We start from the raw sequence: 26,643 nt of genomic DNA, 5'->3' as shown, positions 1-26,643 counted from the left end.
GGCACACATATAGTAATGTTGCATGCCTGTGTTTTCCTCTTTGGAAACTTGCTGAGCCTTACTGTGTCTCTACAAAACTGAAGTGATGTAGCATGCCCAGCAAAGATTAAGTGCATGGTCAGTGGTACAAGTAAGGGTCAATTTCAAAAGCCCTCCACAAATAGGGTAATTTTTCAACAGCACAGCACACAGAACACTGTACATTGTGTGTTGCAGTGCATGTTGGAAGTGTGCATGCATAATCAAAGGTAATGTACAACTCGTAAAACATGTGTTGTGGATATTATTGTATTTTTTTTAGGTTGATTGGGCCCTAAGTGTCATTTCTCTTCTTTTACAAAGTTTTGAGGGGGCCCAGAGCTGCTTTAATGCAAAAAGAATAAATCTAAAAACAGAAACTGGCTGGTATTGGTGGCTTCCAGAAATGTGATTTCAGGGTGCCCATCAAGCTCTCCATTCTCCCCCGCCTTCCCCAAACTCATGTTACGGTTTCCAGACCCATCATTATGCACCCTCTGGCAAGGGGTGTCTGGATCTTCAAACTGGCTGCAGAAAATGAGAAATCCTTTGGCAGCTAGAACAATTTGCATGCATTGATCACAACTGTTCTTTTATCTGGTTGCCTGCAGGTCAGCTTTGATCTTCAGTATCAGATCCCAACATATGATGTTTCTGGCACATTGTATCTACAATTAGGCACCGCTGATAATCTCCATTACCTATTATATGTTTTCCTTTGCCTTGCCAGACTGTATGATCATATAGCAATACACATTTATGCTTTAATTATTGCTATAGCCCTGCATGCCTAAGGGATAAGGTTTAGCTAAGTACAGAAACCCCTGAGATATCTTCCACTCCTCATCTGACTTGTATGGAAGCAGATCCCAAAAATTCTTCCCAATTCCTCACTAGAATACAAACAATATACATGCACAAATAGTGACACCCCTGTAGTTCCTGTGGCAAAGGGATTTTGAGGAATTTCTTTAAATGGTACCAATCAACTTTGATAATTGACATTGATCATTTCCAATACAGATTATCATCCCAAGTGATGCAAAAAATCTTTTTAATCACTTTTTCTGAACATTGTACAGCAAGCAATTTAAAGAATATTGGCACAGGAGGTAAATCATAAAGGTATTGGGTGCTTTAAGTCTGTTTTTCTCTCTATTTTTGTTTCAAACACTGCAGTAATTCTTTAATATACAAAGGGAGAAAAAGAAGTTTCTGTCTGGAATGTTTCATCTGAATATGAATTTCAGCTTGAGCTGTTGAGTTCTGTAAACACATTTTTAAGATAAAGGCAGTCTGGAAACATGTGAAAGAGAGCCAGTAGCTCCACCTGCTGACTTGGTATGACATTACAAATGAACCAGTTTGTTATATTTATTGCTACAGATCAGCAGCAAAGCTGACCCAAGACTTGTGGTTCTCCTACATGTTATCTCTTACCTGCTGTATTCTGAACTGTGAAGCATAGGCGTTGTCAGATCCTCTGCTTGTGTAAATATGGCTCCTACGCAGCCAGTCTCTGGTCAGCCTGCCTGTCAATCCTATTATTTAACTGTGCTCCATGCTACACCCTGTGCCTTTACAATAGATTTCCTGGCCAATGTCCCAGCGCTCCTCTTTCTTGTCTGGTCCTGTCTCCAGCTTGCTCTTGACCAGTATGCTTGCTGACCATTGCCCTGTCTTTGGCTGCAAACTTTCTGTCCTTTTGGTCTTCATGCCAGATTCCCTCCTGCATGGGTCTATCTGTGGGCTGCAACCTGGAAACCATGCACCATGCCAAGTCCATCAGCCCTGGTGAGTGCTCTGGTGAACACATCCTGGTATACCTGTCACATCAGCTATGTATAAATGCAGAATGCAAATTATATATATATATATATATATATATATATATATATATAGACATATAAATATTTATTTTTTTTAATTTTTTTTTTTATTGGAACTTTACCCAGGGAAGCCTTAGGATTTTCACATATTTGTCCTGATGTGTACCAGCAGCCTGGATACCGCCGTTCTGACCCTACATGAACCATGGTTCCTGCTGAGCCTTAGCTTACACTCTTACTTAATACCGATGTTAAATGGATGTGAAACTGATTTTTTTTTTCGGCTGAAATTCTTGTTGAAAACAGATATTTATCTCGGCCGGGACAGTAGATTACAGTTGCTTTCAGAAAACAAAATCAACATTTATCTCCAGCACAAGAAATCCTTTGTCCGATAAGAACAAAGATACAGTCAATGTATAGTCTTTGTGGGCCAGTAATTAACGTCAATAGGTAGGGAGTGCAGGGAAAATGAAATGACACACTGAAACTGTGGGGCATGTCAACTTAAAGCGGTGCTCCAGCCAAAAAATCTTAATACTGGGGTAAAAGAATTGTAACTGCTTTCCATGCCCAGATAATTGTAATTCCATTTGTCCACTGACGTCCACCGCTGGGCCTGACGTTCCCCAAGAGTTTCCGGAAGGGTATTTTATGCTATACCCTCCATGCTATCCAACAGCTTTGGACATTGTGTACAGTAAAATACAGAAGCAGCACTTGGGGCCAATAAGGTGCATTACAGGGCATGTTCTAACAGGAGGAAAGAGCAGAAGGATGATCTCATCAGTTAGCTGCTGCTTTATCATCCATTTACAAATTAGAAGAAAGAGACCACCAGGTTATATTTCTCTAATTGTAGAGACTAAAAGTAATATCAATACTAATAAAGGTAATACTAATAATACTAATAGTAAAGTAGTACTAATATCTGTTTAAGGGCTGATATGTATGTGTAAGACTGAAGCTATGTACAGACATCCAATTTATGAGTGTTTCCAATGACACTAGAATGAATGATGTACACACAGCTTATTTCAGTTCTATATATAGAGGAGGACAAGCAGGGAGGCACCCCGCTGCATACTCCCCCCTATAAAATGAAAGCAGTTATCACAGTTGGTCATTTAGTATTCTGCCATAATGGATAACTGAATGACCGATCTCCTTCTTAGAGGATCCTTACACATTACTTAGGCCTTTTTCAGACCTGCTGCAAACTGTAGCTACGAGCCCAAGAGCACCAAACTGCACCACAAATCAATGCATTTGAATGTGTTGCTCTTGCATTTGTGGTGTGATTCTTCCTCCAGAGGGGAAAAAATAACTATGCAGCCAGAAGCAATATGTTGCTTCCAAGAACTGTGCCGCAATCCCACCGCAATGCAAATTTAACTGTGTGCACAAAATGATTACGTTGAATGTGAGCAGTTGGAAGCTTGGTTTGCATGCGTTAAACCGTTACTGCAGAGGTCTTAGCACGTATGGACTTAATATGAAATATTATTTATTTTTAAACCTCAGGTGCTCTGACAGGCCCCCCTTTAAATCCAATGTCGTATTCCGCACACCTTAGACTCCTGGGTGGGATAAATAATTAAAATCACACCATGCGCTGGGCGAATTGTAACTGCAGTCACCTCGCGGGCAAATTCTATTTTCTCCTTTTGCTGCTAAAGCATTTCTGTTTTTCTTTTAATAATTTTTCCTTGAGTGCGAGCAGCTATTGCATCTTATTAGCTTTGTTTTGCTGAATTTTGGCCGTTCCAGCATTTATGTTCCAAATACTGCTGAGAGGTATTTTATAGCTCCGGTGCCAGGAATTTCACTGTGTCGCCAGCTAACATGACGCTGCTGCCAGAACACGACACAGAGAAAAGCATCGTCGCCATCCAGCTCAGCCCTCCCAGGTCTGACTGTGGTTGGTGTTAATATTATTATTTGGTGAAACGCTTTAACCCCTTCTGCTGTCAGCTGATATTTCAGCACTCTCTGCATGTAATGTTACAGTTATATTGTCCATATTTCTCTTTATAGACTGCAGAATCACACGACTCTATATCGATGAGATGCAATTTCTTATGGTCTGGAAATAAGGTGACAACGTTGCTTCTCCTTACCTGACAGTGAGTGAGCGTTGTCACCCAATACTAAGCACAGATCACCAAATAATAAAACAAGAATGCAGCCATCACATCTAGGGATCGGTTTGTACATGTGTCTGCACGTGCTTTGAATATTCCCCATGACTTAAATTCCCCAATATTTAAACAAATTTAAAAAGTTTGTTGAGGTATCAAAATGTCAAAAACAAATTAATTTAAAGAGCAGATGGAACGTGATGAGTAGTCCTCTGGATTCTCAGTGACAGCAATCTTCAGCCTTTTTCAATAGCTGCTAATTATAGCTTTGCCTGCTGTGTATTGTTTCGGAGTGTGCATATGTTTATATATAGAGGAGCGCAGGCTGAAGGTGAATCGGGATATGTGTGAACTGAATTATTTTGGGACAGGTGTGAAGTGCAATCAGCCCATACCAGGAAATGAGTGAAGAATAAAATGTTAGGATGGTTTGAAGCCCTAAATGAATTTATTTAATGAAATTTACACGTTTTTGCATCTGATCTCCTCCAGCCAGAAGCGCAATTAGAAATATATGGGCCCTATACTAGGTAAACTTCCTGTACTCCCTCCCGTCCAAAATTTCCAACATTGCAAAAGTCAAGCTTTTTTGATTGGGTCTGGTACAGAAGTACCCCTTGCATCTGTGCACAGCATGCGTCCAGGTAAAGGAGGAACCAGGAAAGGCAATATATAGGTTTTAATAGTTCATCAATCGGCTCCTGTACATTACACAAAGTTCACCATTCTTCGAATTTGGAAACATTCAGATTTACTCTGCTGCATCAGTAAAGATCCTGTACTTAGTTCTATATCCTTGTCCTCGTTCATCTATGGAGCTGTCATAATACCTTCCTTTGTCTATTAATGATTTCTCCCTCCTCGGAGCTATGGGCGAGTAGGTAGAGAAGGATGAAATCCACAGAATTTCAGCATTCTGATTGAACTGATAACAGAAGAATGTCTTCTGTGACCAGCAACGCCTATCCAGATGGCCGATTACAGGAAAAACACCCTCCTGAACCATCCATCGCTATAGTGAATCTCAAGCCAAAACTTTTTATTCGTTTAGACAGAATGAGGAAGTACGTTCATTTTTGCTATTTCCCTTTGGGGATATTTCACCCTTACTTTCTGGGTTATTGGGCCTGATTTATTAAAGCTCTCCAAGGCTGGAGAGGATACACTTTCATCAGTGAAGCTGAGTGATCCAGCAAACCTTGAATGGATCTGGTCCAGGATTGAAAACGTTTGCTAAGAAATAGCAAATTACTTTTAAGAAATCCATTCCAGGTTTAACCTTGATGAAAGTGTATCCTGTCCAGCCTTGGAGAGCTTTAATAAATCAGGCCTATTGATGCAAGTAGAGGTGAGAAGAATTCTCCTCTTAGACAGCTGTTTCTGGATTAGGTGTGACCCATGGGGCATCAAAGAATGGCTGCCAAATGCCAAAATTTCATCCCTAAAAGAAGTCCTTAAAGAAGACCAAACATTAGATATCTTTTTTTAAAGTTAACTGCATGTGTAACTCTTCCAGGTAATTATTACTTTTCATAGGTACTTCTTCTTTTCTCTCCAGAAGGACAGAACCATCTTTGCTCAGACATTCCCCAGATCTATATCCCCTTCCTGAACAGTGATGCTGGCTCAGAAATGACACAATTACAAATGATGGTGTCTGTTCAGTAAGCTTCCTCCTTATTCCATTGGTTTATGTTGTGACATGTCCAAATTTTGATCATTAAAGTAGAACTACAGTCATCAGTGTGGGTGAGCTTTTACAATAATTGGAAGCATGCATTTTGTTGCACCATGATGACAGATCCAGGATCTTGTAACTGCTGCTTTTTTCTTTATCTTTCCTGCCAAGACTTCATTTTTAGCTATTGGGCTGCCACTGATGATGTAGCTACTTTGTATCCAAATTACATTGTCCACAGAATCTTGGTCTTTTCTTGATGGTGCCACCAATAGTGCCGGGCTCTACACTGCATGGTGCAGCAAAAAAAACAAAAAGCCACCGGGGGCAAGGAAAAGGTTTTTTGGCAAGGGTCTCCTCTTTTTGGCATGCCTCCTCTGTCAAAAATCTTTACCCCCTACTTCCACTGGAAGCTCTCTCATTGTCATTGAAAGAAAGGAAAAAGCTTTTTCTGCAGATAGTGCAGTTAGGTTGCGTTTTTTTGGAAGGCGCTCAGGGTGTCTCAGGACTGTCGGCTGCTCAGCTGCATCCAAAGACATGAATGGCAACCCTTTCCAAACACCGGCTAACTTTTATTTTTTAAGCATTCAAAAGGCATTGGTGAGTAATAGCAAATAACAAGTTTCTGCTTCCTATACCCCTCCGACTTCTGTGCAAGACAAGAAAAAATGTACATTTAGCATTTTCCAGGCGTTTGTTGGAAACACCTTTGCTAACCGCCTGTAAAAATTCAGGGATCCAAATGGTTAAAATTTGGTAACAGCACTGCAACCGGACCACCCATGTGAAGAAACTGCTACTGGGAGGTTCTCTTGAATCCTCACACCAGCCATGCAGCCCCTCCATCAAACCCTCTATTCCCCCCAGACATGTGTTATACAATGCATTGTAATGGCCGGTAAAGACAATCTTTATTTTCTCCAGCATGGGAGGCTCATTGTGATGAGAAATACACAAGTCACTGTTTTTTCCATTTCAACAAAACAAAAAGATGCTTGACATTGTTTGCATAGTTTCATCTGACCAAGTACAAATGATTATGCTTTGCGATCAGTTAAAGTGGTTGCTGCTGTTCTTGAACGGGCGTACGGCCAGGAAAGCAGATGTCGCCCATGAATACGTCTCTCTCTTCTCCAGCTGGAAACATAGCAGTTTTTGTTGGTAAGAAAGGAGAACTGTCTGTGTTCTGATTTTGGGAAAAATACTGAAAAATGATTGGTAGATATAGCACACTGAGAGTGGAAATTTTCATAGTGGGTACATATGGGCCTATTTAATAAGGTAATGCCCGGTGCAAGGGGGAAATGTTAAATGCAGTAACCAATCAGAAACCAGTTACAAAATATGGCTTAAGGTTGTTATTTGGAGAGATGGGTGAAGGTCATGAATATCTGTCATGGTTTATTGCTGTCTCAATCCCCGCTGGGGAAATTTCTTTTAATTTCCTGTCACTTTAACACAAACTGGTCTTAAATTGCCTCTTAAAGCAGACCTGTAGGGTGAATAACCCTGTAATATACAGTAAAAATATATATTTTTGTTACCTTTTTAAGGGGAGACCCCTCCCCTTCCGTTATTACTGCCGCAGCAGTAAAGACTGATTAGGAAACTCACCGCCTCTTGGGATCTTTACGTCATTTATCCCAGGAGGCTGTGGGCTGCTCTTTCTGCACATGTCTAATCTCAAGCATTCGCAGAAGGGGCTTTCTTCTAATGCAAAAAAAAAAAATATGTTGATCTCATGCATGCGCAGGTGATGTAGGAAGAAGAACCAGACAGATGAAGATGGCAGCACCGGGGTCCAGTCTGCACCAGAAGGAAGATGAGACAACAAGTGGACCAGGATGGCAGAGAGGTCGAAGGCTTTACACCTGTAAAGGTAAATGTTTTTCATGATAGTTCTGCTTTAAAGGGCCTACACCTATGTTCCTTACAAAAGCCTGGAATGCTCAGTCACCCTCTGGCTTTATATAACTCTGGGGACTCCAGTAATAGGATCGCCGTCACATTTATAAGATCTGTTCTCACTTATCATGAAGCCAACTTTAATTTTGTCCTCTCCTGTTTTTGCATTCCCTCATCATTGAAGCATCCCCTCAAACATACATACATCGAATGGACACATCAGATAGTTCAAGAGTCTGTGCAGGTCCAAACTGCAGCTTGACACATTGAATTACTCTGCAACCCCAAGCTACAATGTCACTTCAGGCTTCAAATCCTAACTGCTGGTCTTCCAGTCCAGCCCGGGCTGTGTGCTTTGAATGACAATGCCAGATGGGCAAATCGGTAACCGCAGTATCTCTGACTAACGTGCGTGTAAGCACATTACTGGCGTCTGAGTCATCTCGAGGGTTAAATGTGGAGTGTGTACTTTTTCAATAGGCCAGCCCGCTGGTTTGTTTTCATTTTCATTTACTTTGCGCCTTAGGGGAGATCAGTTTTTTTCTTGTTTTTTGTTTAAAGAATAAGTATGTCTTTGTCATTAAATACGACTGAAATGTTGTTTTGATTTCTTATCTAACTGGCGCAATCTATTCAGTGCCAGAAATGAAAAAATTAAGATTTTTACACATCACATGCCTTCAGTCCAGTGATTGGAATCATGTGTTCATGGACAAAAACACAAAAAAAGGAGAAAGCTGGCATCTAAGAGTCCCTTTAGCTGGGAATATTCTCAGGACTGCCATGGCGCATTCACGGCAATGCAAATAAACATCTTTAATAAGACATGCACTCAGCTAAAATTCCTATGAAGTTCCAGGGCCCATTCACACCTATGCATGCACATAATAAAGTGACCCTGCCGGTTGCTTGTAAAAAAAAGGTTCCACGTCCCCGTGGGCTCCTGTCTTTCATGGTATTGGCAGTGTAGTCCACATCATGTAGTTATGGTTCTATCTGTCAACCCATTGCTGGTTGAAGTCCTCTGTATTGAGCCAGGGTCAGTGGATAGAACACATGGGGCAGGTCTCCAACTCTCCCAAATTTAGAATGCTGAATAGTTTGGCCCTCATTTTGAAGGGTCAATTCTACTAAATTATCCAGGCCAGCCATTACTTTAAAATCCATTTTCCAATTGGATAAAATGTTTGGATCCAAAGTGAATTCAACATTGATTGTAAGTGAGCAGTTTTTCAGTCCTCATATATACCGGCAAATTGCCAAAATGGATCAGTCTAGTTGAGTGCATGAACATTCAACTAAATCCAATTGAAATGTTGTTGCTTTCTAACCAAGTAAAGCAATTAGAATGGCATATAATAGTACATCTGTGCTTTATTTTGAGACTTACCAAATATACCTAAATATAAAATGATCTGAATATCAATCATGTACCTATTTTTACCTGAAATTACAGGAATATATTATGACTCAAGTATAAACCTAGGGCTCACAATGCTGCTATCACTTATAACAGCAATCAATAGAAATGTCAAAAAAAGATATTTCCTTAAAAGCAGAAAAAAAAATCACTCGGGCTAAATCTTTACATCTTTTTGTGTCCCTTAAAACATTAATATTAAAAAATGTTCTACTTTATTGATTTTTAGTGCATTGTAGTTGCCCCCAATACATAGCGCTGTGTGCTCATGTGAAGTGTGCAACAAACTCTTTATTATCAAACAAGAGATTGTTACACATTTACATGAGGTTACAGCTCCATCTATTGGTGTGAGTATTATCCAAGATTCTTTTTCTAATGGCGTTTTGAAGGCAAAAAATCTGTTTACACTCAAGTATATATTGTGCGTGCATTCAATTACTGAACGTTTACCAGACCAACTAGAAAAGTGCGTATTTGGCAGTGGATGTGCCTTGTGTGTATTGGCCTTCAAGGCTTTAACACACAGATAGGTCAATGCAGTCCACCACAATGCATGTGTAAATTTTGCAAATAGTCAGAAGACTGACAAATAGTGACAGCAACTAATCAATAGAGTTTGGAATTCTGACTAGACAGTAATGGTTTCTGATTGTTACTGTGAACTGATATACATTTATATATTGTTTTTTGTTTTTCTGTGGGTGTCCAAACACATTATCATTGAAATACAATAGCTATTAACCTGAGTACCTCTCCCTACCCCAGATATATATTGTCAAATGTGTTTCTCCAGAATAAATATTTACGCGTATTTACAATATTTGCTGTATTGTAATGTTTGTTGCGCCTCGGGCATCTGAGCGTGGGATTTTCAATATTTAGCTTATAAACATGCAGATAAAAGCCAAACATCCACTCTGAGAAAATGCCTTTTGTGCTTCTGATTCTGTCCTAGATAATGTAAATTTGGAAATTTACAGAGAGAAGTTGCAGTCAGCAAATGAAGCCAGTTTGTGAGCTGCTAATTCTATCCAACATTCATGCAAAAGGTGCAAATGTGAAAGATTCACTCAGTTATACTTATTCTAAATTTATGTGATTGTCTGGAACAGGCAGGGGCAGATAATGCAATTTGCAAAGTATGCCACTACACGAGGGCACCGGATACTCCTCGGCGAGCAGGGACCCCCACAGCAGCCTGCATGGTCCTATATCCACCTGCACCCAATTCCCCAATGTCTAGCTTACACCCCTTTAGAGCCCCGTTCACACATCCCAGCTGTACGTCCCTTGGTGCCGGGCTAAGAAAGCTTACCCTCGATCTGCGGCCGGTAAATAAATTCTCCCAGCAATCCCTGTGCCAGTTGCCTATTCCTCTCAAGACTTCTTATCATGGGGCACTAGTCACTTTTGCACGGGCCCACTGTTGGCTGACGCAAAGGGGTCCTTAACCCCAGTCCTTAAGGACCATATTTCTGCACACATTTTTAGCATTCATCTAATGAACAAAAGAAAAGTTTGGTGTTAGAAAATGGTTATACCAAAATTTGGCCCTTAAGTGCTGAAGTTAAGAATCCTCCACTGAGGCCAGAATCCACAGGACACCTCAAAGGGTCACTATTTTTGGATGCCTGAACTGTTTAACCTCCATTGATTCTTATATCACCAACTACATTAAATCTGATTGGTCGTTTTGTATATTGTAGGCTACAAAGAACAAACAGCGGGCGTTACTGCCCAGCATCACAACCAGGTGTTCTCGGATCAGCAGGTTTTTGATCCAAGGGTTTGGCTGGTACCCAGAAGAAAACCCAAAGCACTCAGCAGGTTGACTGCTCCCTATATATGACTCCAGGCTATTCACAGCAGTGTAATATAGGAATCAGCATTGATGCAGATTATTTAAAATAAGTCCCAATAACAAGATGAGACCTTTAGCCCAATGTATTGCTGTGTTGGTGCTGATAACACAACGCACTTTCTACACGGGGTAAACAAGTGTAAAGCTGTCCATACATGGGCTGACTTCTGCACAAGCAGATAAATAATTAATATTTCCATGATATTATTCATTTACTTGGATTACCACTGTGCACCACTGCTGAAATCTGATTGGACGTAGAGATGTTTAAGGTGCGTACACACTTCCAATTTTTATCGTTCCAATCGAACGACGAACGATCGATTGGGCAAAAAATCGTTCGTAAAAAAGTAACCAACGACGCCGACGAACGAGGAAAGTCGCTGGAAACGAACGACCGGACCGGCGGATCGGATTGGACGACGATCGTTGAACATCGTTCGTGTGTACGGTCGTTCGTTGATCGTCCATGTTCAGAGCATGCGTGATGAACGAACGTCCGTTCACTTTCCTGTCGTGCACATAGTTCCTCTATCGCTTAAACGATCGTATCTATTGTGTGTACAATATCTACGAACGATCGTGTCGTTACCTCTATGTGCAGTATCGGTGCTATACGATCGTTCATATATATCGCGCAGGAACGTTCGTCGTTCGTTTTCCGACGATAATAATTGGAAGTGTGTACGTAGCTTTAGATTCAGTTCGATTGTAGAATTGACCCGGGCATTGAATATTATTTTATGTTGGGTATCCAATACATCTATTTATTCAGCTGTTGGTACTATACTTTTCTTTAGTCATTGATCACTGGCTATTGCCTCCGGCACCAAAGCTACCCTATCCTGGGTTCCACCCAGCTTGATCAACTACACAATGGTTGTTCCCATTAAATATTTGATCAATATGATTTAGATATTGATCCAAACTGTCTTAGTTTTTAATAAGCTTCTTGTACAATTTAACGCATTTATTTAAAAATTCAATCCAGCTTTATTGCAGCAAAGATTTGTCCTCCTGGTGAGCATTGTACTGCAATTCACTCCCCCAGTCTTTGGCACATTCTGAGCCCCCTGCATGTTCCGTCACACTCACTGTGCCCCTTTTACATGGCTGACAACACATTGCGATGCACATTGTGGTATGTGCATTAACGTGTAAATTATCAGATTTGATGAATCCCTATTTTTAGTTATTTTATGATATGAAAGTAATTTCTGATGTGTTTTTCACACTTTCACGTACTGGATGTTTCACATTTGCATGCCACCTTTCTTGATCTCCTGCTTGTTTTACGTGTTTGCTGGATTGCCATCTGTCTGACCTTCAACCATTGCTTAAGTTATAGGAGCCGGCTGACTGTGCTTGATAGTAAATGCCGCCATGGACACTTTTTTTTCCTTGGCACCATTTAGACAAGAAATGGTGGAGAACACAAACAAAAGTTGCAATCTAAGGCTTCTGAAGGATGATCTGTTATCCGTTGGAGCCAATCAGCCAAAAGCAGATCTAATGGCTACTTGGCCCCCTGGCCAGTAAAAACCCCAATTCAGTCCCCCTGGTTGGTCTTAATATCAGCATGGTAGCCCTGTAATGCATGGTGTGCAACAGAATGGGCTGGAATTGGAGGTATTGCTAATTCTTTGAGGCTAATTGGTGGCGGAAGTGGGGAGATATGGAACCACGGATGGACATGGAAGACATACGGGCAGACAGAGGCTAAAGAAATGAGACCCACTGACTGGAACAAGAAGGCATGTCTATTACAAAGGCAATACAAGGAGGGCAGGTTTGGTTGGTTGACCACACTGGTTGTGGGACTGGCATGTTCTGCTGCACACTTTGCCAGCTGACATGGAAAAAAGCTGAGATCATGGTTTATATTTGGATTATTTTGGTTTCTTTTCCATATACTGTACATGTTTCATCAATAGGGCTTACTGTGACAAAATGTGGGCATGATACTGATAAATAATTACGTCTGGCCCAAATTTCCCGCTAGTGCTGTGAGCAACGTAATTGTAGGTTTGGAATTCGCCTAATTCATGTGTGCTGTGGGAGAGAGGAGAAGATAAAGACGAGGTGGGGCAGGCTGACCAGAATCTACCTTAGATGGAATATTAGATGTGCGTCACTTGAATTCCAAGGCTCAGAAAACAAAGGAGTTCTGTGTCCAATGGAAAATCCAAGTTGGGTGGGTTTGCTACCAGGCTATAATCCTTCAAACTTTTAGCTTTGACATACATCTAAATGATCAAAATTTTATATTTTACCTTTCATCCCACATGATCACCTTTTCATTGATTATGTTCATTATACTAAACCCAGTATAACATTTCTGACCATGGGATATCTGGCTGTGTTCAAAGCTTTTGACTGCCATGTGTTATAAAGTTTGGAATTCTGTATTAAGCATCTTAAAAACCCCAAACAGATTACAAATCAATGCCTGCACATTGGGCTTTGGGGTGGCTGGGGACTGATTGACAGCAATTACCATAGTGGTCCGCTGATAAAAATGTCCCTGAACTTTGTCCATTTCAGAAAACCAGCAGGTTTGCTAAAAGTATTTTGTCTGTGTCACTTTGGGGGAGATATAAGACAAAAATGGCCATGGTATATATGTTATTTAAAGGTACAGAGTCCTTTTCTCTCTGTTGGGTTTTATGTGTTGTATTTGTTAATCAGTATTACACACGTCGTTATACTTTTTGACTTTGCTATATGTCACTTGCCCTGGTTCTACAGTCCAGAGGTTAACTTGACCAGCTGTTATAACAATGGTAACCCAGACTCAGGGATTACAGTATTGTTATTCAATGTTACACAGGTGTAAAAAAAATACACAAAACACACAAAGGTTCATTTTTTAGTATACATGTCTCTTGTATTTAGACAATATTTACCTTTTCCAAAATTTAGCTTTAACTTAACTTTTTGAAAATCATCTGAACAGTGATGGTTGGTGGTATCAAACCTAAAGCAGGGGACAAAATTTTTTTTTAATTTTCAGTGTTGTTAAACTACAAGGGAAGGCAATGTGGAAGTGGGTTCCCAACCAAAACACAAAAATGGGAAAACAGACATTCATAAATGCTTCCCAATAGATTTTCTAGCTAAATTGCAGGATTGTTATCTTTGGTTATAATTGCTGAAGCAGGTTGGAAACAACCTGTTGGCATTAATGTGTCTTAGATATCCAAAAGACTTCCAATACAAGGTAATATAGTACGTCATGTATCTCATGGACCTATGGGGTCAGCTCCATGGAGCATGATTTAATAAAGCTCTCCAAGGCTGGAGAGGAAACACTTTCATCCGTAAATCTGAGTAATTCAGCAAACCTGAAATGGATCTGGTCCAGGACTGAAAACATTTGCTAACAAATAGCAAATTACTTTTAGGAAATCCATTCCATGTTTGTTGGATCACCCAGGTTTACTGATAAAAGTGTATCCCCTCCAGCCTTAGAGAGTGTTATTAAATCAGGACCATGGTATTGCTGTTCCCTTGTCGTTCCCTCTCACTTCTCCGGTTTTGTCTTCGTGGAGAAATTATAAATCATAAAGAAGTCAGTTAGAGATTACCTAGGCCAGGAAATGGGAAGAGCAGGGACCATTAAACCCTTTAACACTTTCCAGACATCAGCAGATCAGACAGCCAGCTCCATGGCATTTCTATAACGATCTTATAAATTCTTAACCTGGAAATGTTTAAAAGGACTGCACAATTATTTGCTTCTTTATAAGGCTGTGAGATTAGGATCAGAAGGAATGGTGTGGATATTGAACTCAAGCCACCAATACAATCTTTGGCCCTTCACAATCTAACTGAACAGAACCTAAAATTATAATGGCTATTGAAGGACAACATTACTTTTTTTTCCTGCACTCACGGAGTGGTAGCCATCTACCATAATATCTAAAGATGTATAGATAGAAAGAAGTGATATATATATATATATATATATATATATATATATATATATATATGCTGGTATTTCTTTGCATGCTGCTTTGTCTATTTCTAGTATTGGAGCCACATTTGATGGATGGCTGGGGGCCACCATTATTAATAATAATAATAATAATAATAATTATTATTATTATTATTATTAATAAATAGGATATATACACCGTCTACATAGTCGGCAGCGCTGTAAAATAAATAGGGTTTGCAAATGACAGAAAGATACAGACAGTGACACAGGAGGAGAGAACCCTACCCAGAAGAGCTTACAATCTAGAACATGGAGGAAGTAGCACACAATAGGAGGGGAGATACGGAAGAGCAGAGAGATTTGAAGCCAAAGCACAGGAGCTTGAATTTGATTCTAAGGTGAAATGAAAGCCAATGAAGAGAACTACAAAGAGATGCAGCAGAAGAATGAATTGAGCTAGTGGTACATATGCACAATAATTGATGGAGCTTCTCCAAAGACTGTGCGGAGCTAGGTATAGCCTAGCATTGAAATAGGGAACAAGGCTGAAGGTGTTTAGGTAGGTGACTGCCCTTTAAGTCTTAGAGTTGGAAAATGTATTGAGCAATTTTACTAAAACTTAAGTTGCCCTTTGATTGGCATCATTCTTTTCCACCCATCTGGTCCCTGCGATTCTGATACAGTCTAGCCCTTGGGCCCATGCCACCCTCTTCAATAACACTTATTATGTAACACTGAAGCAACCCTTTCATTTGCCAATGTTTACAAGAAATGCTGCCAAATATAAACCAACTATTAAGCATATAAACATCTCGTCAATGCATAAACTGTAAACAAACTTTCTGCTCGGAGACATAGTAATTACCCCAAGTGGCACCATTTTACACTGCTTTTAGTTTGGATCTGTTTTAAATACCCCTTTTGCACTTATTTGCTATTTTGCACATTATTGGGTTTTGCATTATGGATGCTCATTTATTTTAAATGGACTGTCAACTATAATGTTTAAAAAAATGGAGATGAACCATTTTTTTGCAGTACACTGCACCACAACAAACAGATGGTTTCCATCTGTGAATTGCGGTGCGCTAAAACACATACAGGCAAGGTGCTTATGGCACTGCAGATTGTGCGTCACCACAATGCAAAGGTGTAAAGCCAATTTTAGATGCCGTGTAAAATAGGGCAATGGAATAACATGATGTTATAATAGGGGCCATCTCTAATGATAAGGGACATTAAGCAGGACATACATTAATCTACAGAAAGGCAACATGTCCTTGGATGTGATCAGTGTATTTGTAAAGTCCTAGACAGGAAAATAAGGAATGGACACTACTCTACAGACGCAGAGTGCAGAGCAGGGGTGTCAAACTCATATACACAGAGGGCCAAAATGAAAAAGTTAGACAAAGTCGCGGGCCAACTTTGAAATTTATTGAAGAATTTTTTTCTTATAAATAGATATAAACCATTTACATATGGAAACAAAGAGGTTTTGTTTCACATTCAATCTGGAACAAGCTTATAATAGAGAAAAAATCTTCTGCCTCTTTCTCTAGTTGTAGGCTTCTGAGATAAATTTCAATGGTAACCTTTTTGCACAGGCTAACAATAATAATACCAACTTTCTTTTATGAAAATAAAACCATTCAAGTCCATGCCTTGGAGTAGCAAGGAAAAGTACTGCTGAGGGTGAATGAGTGGCCCGGCGCTGAAACTCCCTCTTCATTGAAGACTACTAAAATTCTGGGCATTATTTGGGTCTATAAAACAGTCCAATGCAGAGCCACATATAGGCAGCTATTCAATAGACACGAGTGATGCCGGGAATTGTAGTAGCGGCACTATTCCAATGCAGCGGTGGGCTATATTTACGATTCCTTTGGGAGCCAAAAAAAGGACCTTGGGGGCCAGATTCGGACCCCGGGCCAGAGTTTGACACTCCTGGTCTAGACCATCTCAGTCATGTTGTATTTCCTAAAACTTGTCTATCTTCAGTTCATGACCTCTATTACATATGTTTCTTGGAACTGCTCCTTCCCTGAGAAACAAATGTACTTATTTGTCAGAAGGGAGGGAAGACTTATTGAGAAATTGTAATTGTGTGAATCACTGGCATGATCTTCCCACTTTGCACAGCCAATAAGAGGGCTTTGCCGATGCTCCATCCATCTGGCGTATTGTTTTATGTTGGAAAAATGGCTATAATGCTAAAATAAGCTATTTCAGTACAGAGGAAGTTCACCAGTTTACTGGTTGCCCTTCCTGTAGACCAAGAACATGCTCTTGGTATATAGGAAGGTCAACCAGTGAACTTGTGATGAGGTCATGGATGTTCAAGACTTAATATTGAACTTAGGAGGAAGATTATCCTGTCTGGTCTGATCTCACAGAAAATCCTAAAGCTGACTGTTAGAGATCGGAATCCGAAGACAAAGTGCATTGCAGCTTGCTGGGTATGGGGCTTTGTAGTCACAGACCAGTCACACCCCATGCGTCCTTCCAAAGAGTCTACATGGGCATCAGAACATAACCATGGAGCAATGGAAGAAGGTGTCCTGCTCTAATGAATCATCCACCATGTGGATGACTGGATGAATGTGCCCTATGAACCAGCAGAAGAGATAATAGCAGGATACACTAAGGCAGGCCAGTGGGTGGAATGGGATGTAAAGGATCTGCTGCAAACGTCTTGCTGCTAATACCACAGGACGCCTTCAAAAATGGCTCATGGAGTCCATGCTTCAACAGGTCCGAGCTATTTTGGCAGCACAGGGGGCACCTACACAATATTAGACAGCCAGTCCTTTTCCCATGCTTTAGTCGGTGGCTTTACTATATGTGCCCCTGTCTAGGAGATTCCCCTTTACTTATTGCCCCGATAGCACCAAGGGTGATAGTGTGGCAAGGTGTCACTGGGACAGGAAATGATGGTCCATTGGCCATGAGGTTGTGGTGTGTCTACCGCTTCCTTTTGCCAGGGAACCGATACCTCTCGGGAGACATTGCATGTAGCGCCCTCTGGTGGAAGCTCCAAAGAGAATAAATTGGTTCAGTAGTGAGCAGAGCAGTACCACTCACTGCCACCAGCTGTCAAATGTTCAGGGTGCCAGCCGCAGGAAGCCACATGGGATCACTCAATTACAAGGCAAATTTTTTACCTCTTCCAGGCACCTACTACAGTCTGTTGTCCCGAGCTAGGCACTGGGAGTGGTTTCTAAGACACTTATTTCTAGGAGGCATTTGCAATCCCTTACACATATGCTGTTTTTTCTGGTAATTTTCCAAGCACCAAAAATGCCTGAAAACACCTGAGAAAACCACTTGCAAATGCTTACTTCCTCCTGCATAAGCAGTTGAAAGGGTTTAAATTTAAGTCTTTGAAGGCAATTGGGTGGAAAAAAACCTCCTGGACGCTGCATTGAACATCTGAAAAATTACCTGAAAGCACTTCTGCCAGAACAGTTCTGTACAAAAAAACCAAAAAAACTTTTTTTTGCTGTTTTACGTTTTTGCCAGCAGTAAAAACGCTTAAAACCACTTGCAAAATTATTTGTCTGAACTAACCTTAGAGAAAAGCAAGATTAAAATAGTTTTTACTGCTATCTTTGCCCATTCTGGAGGTTTCAACTCACTTCCTGTACTGCCAACACTTTAAGGAAGGGAAAAAGTTTGGTTAAGTTTCAGCTAGGAATATTCTTGTCCAATACTTGGAAGGAATTCAGCTATGTTCATGAATAAAACTCCCCAAACTAAACTATTTTTATCTTCCACGGTTTTACACCTCGCATGTAGTGCTAGCTATTCCACGCTTGTTTTAACCTACTGCTTAGGAAAGGAAATACGCGTTTCACTTCACTGCTTATGTGTGCTGTGAGCTAAGTAAATTGAATTAAAACAATTTATATAATAAAATAAGTCATAGTAATCATGAAGTAAAGGTCCTTGTTTAAGCACTTTCTTTTATGGGGTGACAACTAATTTGACCCAAATCTGCCCTTGGGTTGTTCCCTTGTCTCATGTGCCCCCAGTGGAGACTATGAGCACTGCACTGACAACACACATTCCTCTATAAGGAAAATGGTCCACAGCACTGATGAGCATCTTATAATCAGAAAGGCATGTAGACAGGAAGTGGTTAAAACTAAAACTGGAGAAGTTCAGCACCCCTGAAATACAAAAAAAGTGAAAGCAGCATTTTGTAAAAAAAAGTTTTTGGTGCACAATTATCTAGCAAAGCTAAACCTATTTGCAGCTATCACAGTTATTTGTTTGGACTACTATTTTGCTTGGATGGACACTAATGGTATACAATATTCTACTTCCAAATATTAAAAAAATTGTGAAAAAGCAGTCAGAGGTTCTAGCTTCCCCCAACTTAACTAACAAAAAATCTGGTTACTATGTAATGGACATGCCTAAAAATAAAAGAATTACTTTTACTCCTTTACTTCTTTTACTCTTTTTTTCTTCCCCACCAACTGATCCAAATCCTTCTTCATTCATTTCCCACACGTTCCCCCTCCCAGACACTGTAGATCACAGTGGGAGGAGTTTCAGCGGCGGTGCTGTCAAATAGGATTGGGTGTGGCTGGCTGCTGATTGACAATTATGAATCGATGGTGATAGTCACACCCCATGTCACACCTCCTCCTCCCCCTGCAAGATACATGAGAGTGGCAACTCCGCTTCTTATTCAGGAGCAGTGCAGCATCGTTGCCACCCCATCACATGTGGACCTTCCCAGCAAAATCTTTTGGTATTAGTGAGGAACATGGAAATATCTGTACGTGCACATACACCTATAATCATGTTTTTTGTAATGGGAGGCCATACCTCTGCTTTGAAGTCCATAGACTGAACACAGCTGTACATTACCTGGTTCAGGTGAATTCCTATAGATCAGGAGGAACCAATGGGAGTTATGCCTTTATGTGCTTTTATTACAAAATGACAGGGTCTCTTCACTGGAAGGCATACAGAAACATTTGCATTGCTGATAAGCTGAAGGGGCAGACAAACATTTTATGTCAACTTTATCTGTGATTATTATAAATACACAATATTTAGAGATGATTTCATTAAAGGTGTTTGTTTAATGGGTATATATATTTAGGTGGATGGTAAAGTGTTTATTAGCTTGGCAGTCTCCGGTTTACTTCTGCTGCCTTCATTTCTAGTTCACTTCCCTAGATTTTTTTGCTGTATAAAATGAAACTCTGTGCTTGATATAATAAAGCTATCCAAATCTGTAGAAGATAAATGATCATGGGTGAACCTGGGTGATCCAGCAAACCTTTCTTCAAAATCATTTGCTATTAGTTGGCAAAAGTTTTCAGTTCTGGACCATATCTATGTCAGGTTTGCTGGATCACCCATTTATTAGTCGATCTTCTCCAGTCTCAGTAATACCAATCTGGCAGGGCCTTTAACCCTTTCACTCCCAGTCCATAGAGGTAAAATTTGGGTTTTAATTGGAGAACTATAATATGAGTGTATCCTCTCCAGTTGAGGATCAGTTGTGGGATGTGGATAGAATGACCTGAACCTGTGAGCAGGGAGAGAAACCGCTGCCGCACTCCTTCAGCTATAAAATCCATCCATAGCTGTGACTGTTTATATAAAGAGTGACATTAAGCAGCTATAGACGGGGCTGTAGATGGTAAGAATAACTTCTCCTGCAGTGCCGGCTTTTATTTTTACCAATTCTATGTGCTTTGAGTTTTTTATTTGTCTGGAATTATTCCTGAAATATAGAACTGTACTTCCTGATATATGAGGTGCCTAGGCACGGCGGTGTCAAGAGTCTCATAGCTGTATATCTGCAGTGTGAATTTCAGCTACCACTGACAACTAATCAGGGGATTTGGAGAGAGATTTGGGGATGCCCCTGCTTTCTCCCATGATAGTCTATCCCAGCGGTGGGCAAACTTTTTTAGTCAGGGGCCACAATCTAAAAAATTTGCCAGAGGGGCCAGGTCGATGGTAGAGTGGGCAGGGTTATGCCATCATGATGCCCCTGAACGTGACGTCATGGTGCCATAACCCAGCCCTCTCTCCCATTGCAGGCTCAGATCCAGGGCATGTGTTCCGCGGCTCTGGCTGGTGGGGCCCCCCCCCAAAGGGGTCCTTCTCCTTACCCTGCCCAGGGGGGCACTGGGCAGAGCCGCAGAACACCCAAAGGACCAGAGAAACATACCCGTTGGGCTCCTATGATGTGGGAGCCTTTTCTGCACGTGCTTGATCTTGGGCATCCGCAGAAAGAGCTTTCCTGGGATGAGAAAGAGTGGAGAGTTAGAAAGTTTATTACTTTCTATCCTGGTGACTCCACAGGACATTAATGGAAATCTGTTAAACTGAGATTTGTAAGAAATCTTTTCCAGGTTTGATGGATCACGGAGGCTCTCCCATTATAGTCTGTTTTCTCTACGAAGGTATTTCAAAATCCTCCTGGGATTCACCATGTATGTATCCCAGGAGAATGCGGATTTCTCATTCAGTCTTTACCTCTGCAAAGGAAACGACCAAAAGGTCTTTCCTAAAAAAAATAAAAATAAAAAAAAAAGTAAAACACGCATTTCCTCAATATATAAAAGGGATGGTCACACTTTTTTATAATGTTAAAATAATGTTTTTATAATGTTAAAAATGTAATGACAGGTCCGCTTTAAATGACAATTTCTCTACTGTACTGCACCCAAGTAGTCACTGTAAAGTCAGATCACAATCTGATGGAATGTCCAATTTTAGGATTTTTATCCCTTATTAGGTGCAAAGCCATGGACCCTGAGCCAGTTATACATATCTAAATATCCAGCTGAGAAGATCAAACATTTGGGTTGCTGGAAGCACTCATTACTATTAGTTTATGTATATAAAGTTCAAATATTTTCCACTGTGTTGAAATGCCTGGTATAAAAATAAAGACGCGTTACATGGGTAAAGGTTATTGGTCCCAACCTCTGCACAAAATTCACAAGTGTGACACAATTATAAATGTTCAGAATTCTTGGCTGTAAATAGCAAAAACAGGGAACAGATTTATATTTAGAAACTTGTCATCAACATTACTTTTTTTTTTTATTACATTCTACTTAGAAAACTATTTTATTTATTTTACTATCAAAATATAACTTTTATGTGGATTGTTTGACCCAGAGGAGCCCAGATATAAGGAGAGATTAGCTGAACGGAATCTATTCTCCCTTGAGAAGAGACGTATAAGGGGGGATATGATCACCCTGTATAAATATATAAATGGTATATATAAAGAACAAGAGGGCACTCTTTGCGTTTGGAGGAAAAGAAGTTTAAGCTCCGGATAAGGAAGGGATTCTTCACTGTAAGGTCTGTGAAAATGTGGAATCGGCTCCCTCAGGAAGTGGTTTAAGCAACTTTTACAGATTTCTTTAGGAAAAAGCTGGATGATTTCTAGAAGCACAGAATATAACTGGGTATGACGGCTTTAAAGTAAAGATAACAGAGACTGTTGATCCAGGGAACATCCGATTGCCTGGACTGAGGAATTTTTTCCCCTGCTGGAGCAAATGGAACCAGATTTTTTTTGCCTTCCTCTGGATCATCTATGTCTTATAGGGTTTTATACCAGGGATATGTTTATTACCCTAGAAATTGAACTTTTTAATGGTCTGTTTTTAACCCAACTATGTAATTATGTAAGATATCGGTCATTCATCCACCAAAGCAATAAAACTGAACAATGTGATCAGCGTCTGAGCCAATACATAGCACCAAGGACAATACACTATACGTGTCAATGACAGGTATTCAGCGACTCTGTGAATCTGGCAAACAAACCACAACAACTTAACATCACAAGTGACCATTTTTGCACTTAATAAAAAGTTTGGCGACACGCGCCGCGTCCTACAACATACTAGTTTTGCCATATTGCATTGTTATTTAAAATTAAAATGCATGTTTGAGTAGCCTGTATGTTACCAGGACTTGAAACTGGCGGATGTGTAATAAACATTTTTATTGCTGTTTTTATTTTACTTGTATACCATTTTTATTTTTACAATATTTATTATAATATTTATTATTTATATCTAGGGTAAAGCTATAACATGCATTCACATAGGATTCTGGGTTTTCTAATAAGAAGGCTTTCTTATTAGAAAACCCAGAATCCTATGTGAATGCATAACACTGGATCCATGGTTTGGCACAGCACTTTATTATTATTAATAATGATGTTTTTATCTGAGGAAAGGGCTGTCTCTGGTATTTTTAGCACAAAAGCTGCTGACTTGCTGACTGTAAATGGTAACTAAGTAATGATAAAAAGAAACATTGCTATGAATGCTTTGTTAAGGCTGCTGGAATACAGAGGAACCTGCTCATTACTGCGTCATAACAGTGATTCTCATCCAGGGTTCCTCCAGAGGTTGCTTTGGGTTCCTTGAGCAATTTGCACCTCTCAGGTCAGTTTAAATGACACCAATGTTTTTTTTTTGGCTATCTGTAGGGGTGACATTCTTCCCAATGGCTTCCCACTGACCACTGAACCAATGTACTGTGATCTGTGGATATAGTAGTAGGGGTTCTCTAAGACCTGAAAGTTATTTCAAGGCTTCCCCCATATTAAAAAAGTTGGGAAACACTGCTGTAGGACATAAATATTTCAGACTTAGCACCTTGAAAGGAAAATGAATCATGTATTAATATTATTATTATTATTATTAATATTATTAATAAATAGGATTTTTATAGCACCAACATATTACACAGCGCTGTACATTAAATAGGGATTGCAAATTACAGACAGATAGAGACAGTGACACAGGAGCAGGAGAGGGTCCTGCCCAGAAGAGCTTACAATCTAGTAGGTGGTGAAGTCTCATACAATAGGAGGGGAGATATGGAGTGGTGGGAAGTAGCGAGGGTTTAAGAGACGGGGGAAGGCGGGTAGGCAAGTCTGAAGAAATGGGTTTTGACGGACAAATGACAGACAGATACAGACAGTGACACAGGAGGAGCAGAGGACCCTACCCCGAAGATCTTACAATCTAAGAGGAGTACCTTAGTGCAAAGATTGATTTTATAACATGCTTACATGATTTTTAAAAAAATGAAAGTGTATGTATACATCCTGTATTCTAGTTTTTTTGATTGAGAAACGGTTAAACCCCTATCAGTTCCTTTTTTGCTATCTGTTTCCCTTTCACTTCCCGTCCAGAGACGCAACAGGAAATGGAAGGAAATCTGTAAAGAATGAGGGCCATTTACCTTACTGAATGTCATCTAAGGAACGGGTCTACTGATTAGAAGAATTTCACTCACCTCTTGTTCAGGTGAATTTTTTTGTGATTTCACATTTCTGTCTCTGGGTCTCAGAACAAATAATGAAATGCAATCTTAAGAAAAATATAATAATAATATAATAACAATAATAAATAAAAATAATAAAAAGGGAAAATGGATTTTTAAAAAATGTTCTCTAAATAAAGCATAAACAGTCCTTCTTTTTGTGTAACTTTTTTTGGAAATTTCTGCACCTCGGCTGTCTGTTAATTAAACAGGGAGATAAAACCGGATCCTCGCTGAGTAAATAACGGCTGCGCTGTGGCTTCAGCAATGGTAATTATGCATGGCAGCTGCCAGGATTTATCTACCGCTTCCCAGGTTTCTCAGTTATAAGTTTTTGATTTGTTGGAATGATTTAAAGGCTTTAAATTGTGCATTACGCACCAGAACACCGAGGTGACACTGCAGGACGTGGGTGTTTGTGTGTAGTCACTTTCTGGAAGCCAGCAACTAGGAAAGGATTTTTTTTTGTACTTGCTGACTTCTGTTGTGGTGACTGCAACATGAACACACTCTGCTTGCTGAGCCAAAGAATGAAATGTGACCTCTTAACAAGGTACGATCTATTAGAAAATATTCGTTTTGCTGTCTTAAAAAAATTATTTAAAGTTATTCATTTTTATATATTTTTTTCAATACCTTTATTGATTTGTGACTTGTTTAATAATATAAGTTATTAAACTGGTTTACTATAGAACTCATATTCACTTTAAATTGATAATCAGGTTATTATTATATATTTAAAAAACAAACAAAAGTCTTTAAAGTCAACACAAGCACAATATTTCTATATTCTAAATACTTCTTTATTTTCTAAATTTTTACCTTGAATTTTTATTGTTTCTAAGCTTTGTTGTTTTTAATATTACTTTTTATAGAATCTTTTGCTTTCATTTTTTTCAATATTTAATTTTTTACATTTTTTTATGTCAATATAAATTACAGTAATATTTTTAAAAATTATTTTGTGTTATTTTTTATTGTGGAAATAATTATTTACTAATTTCTAATCATTATTTTTTATTTTATTTTTTTTTCATAACATTTACCCTGATGTTTTATACACTATCCTTCAATTTGTTATTCAATTTTTTAGATTTTATTAAATATTGTATTGTATTATTATAGTCAGCAGCTTTTGTGCTATTGTCTGAAAACTTCAGGCATTCATGTGCAAGTTGATTCTTTATAGCGTTCTTTCACTTGGTAATTATTAAGGACATTTGTTTATATCTTTCATCTCTTTTGATCAATATTAATTATTTCTTAGGTTTTAATACATTTTTATTCAACTATAATGTTCACCTTTCTGTTCAGTTACACATTTCATTTTTAATTAGTTCATTTTGAACAGTTTTTACCTAATATTTTCTCATGAATATAAATATTCGGAGTCATGTTAATTAAGTGTGTGTTTGAAATATGAAAAATAATTATCGCAATTGTGTAATTAGCACATCATATGGTACTAAATATTTCTGGTTATGTTTAGGTGCTATTTCCAGGTAAAATGATTGATTCTAAATATATTCACATGGGTATAGTCACTTGGATCTGAATATATTCACATGGATTACCTATGATAGGTGATCCATACTAAAAACAACTATTTTGTAATTGAACCATTACTATGGACTGGTTAAAAACCTGAAAGATGCATTATTTGTTCTATTCAACCCTCAACAAAAAGTTTTAGATCCAAGTGGCATTTAATAATTGTCTACTTCTAAAGACTGACAGAGAATCCCACAGCCTCTTGGGATACATGCGTCATTTATCCAGCATGGTGGCTCAGGGCTTAGCACTCCGGCCTTTGCAGCGCTGGGGCCCCAGGTTCAAATCTTGGCCAGTGCACTATCTGCATGGAGTTTGCAGGTTCTCCGTGTCTGTGTAGGTTATGTCCGGGTACTCCGGTTTCCTCCCACATCCCAAAAACATGCAGTTACCCTAATTGGCTTCCCCCTAAAATTGACCTTAGACTGTGGTAATGATATATGACTATGGTAGGGACAATAGATTGTGAGCTCCTTTGAAGGACAGCTAGTGACATAACTGGACTTTGTACAGTGCTGCGTAATATGATGGTGCTATATAAATACTGTGTAATCATAATTTTTCCCAGGAGGTTGCAGGCTGCTCCTTATGCGCATGCCTGAGATTGGGCATGTGTCATAGGGGGCTTTCTGGAAATGTAAAAAAAAAGATCAGCCTACATTTTCAGGAAGACGTGTCACTCGATTTCACACCTGCACCATGGGCCTGATTTATTAAAGCTCTCCAAGAATAGAGAGGATACACTTTCATCTGGGAAGCTGGGTGATCCAAAAAAGCTGGAATGGATCTGGTCCGCAATTGAAAATATTTGTTAACAAATTATTTTAAGAAATCAATTCCAGGTTTGCTGGATCACCCAGGCTCACTGATGAAAGTGTATCCTTTCCAGCCTTGAAGAGCTTTGATAAATCAGGCCCAGTGTATTGTCGGGTATAAAAGAACGGTCGGGTATAAAAGTCGG

The 26,643-nt window shown here is 39.5% G+C and overlaps 1 protein-coding gene across 9 annotated transcripts in view; it reads left to right on the top strand.

Annotated features, from left to right (window-relative positions):
• Positions 1 to 26,643, top strand: part of MITF (melanocyte inducing transcription factor) — a 132,863-nt gene that overhangs the window by 22,431 nt on the left and 83,789 nt on the right. The window contains exon 1 of one of the 9 annotated variants that reach the window (XM_072420768.1): positions 23,844 to 24,115. The exons of 7 other annotated variants lie outside the window; for them this stretch is intronic. Coding sequence is in view for 1 of the 2 variants with exons in the window: in XM_072420765.1 (XP_072276866.1) it covers positions 24,632 to 24,684 (53 nt within the window). In the remaining variant the exon portion in view is untranslated. Of the gene's footprint in view, positions 1 to 23,843; positions 24,116 to 24,545; positions 24,685 to 26,643 lie in introns of those variants that run through there. One more of the 9 variants, XM_072420765.1, reaches the window with a different exon arrangement.

The sequence above is a fragment of the Pyxicephalus adspersus genome, chromosome 8 (genome assembly GCF_032062135.1).
Source record: "Pyxicephalus adspersus chromosome 8, UCB_Pads_2.0, whole genome shotgun sequence".
Lineage (NCBI taxonomy): Eukaryota > Metazoa > Chordata > Amphibia > Anura > Pyxicephalidae > Pyxicephalus > Pyxicephalus adspersus.
This window is presented reverse-complemented; position numbering and strand designations above follow the sequence as displayed.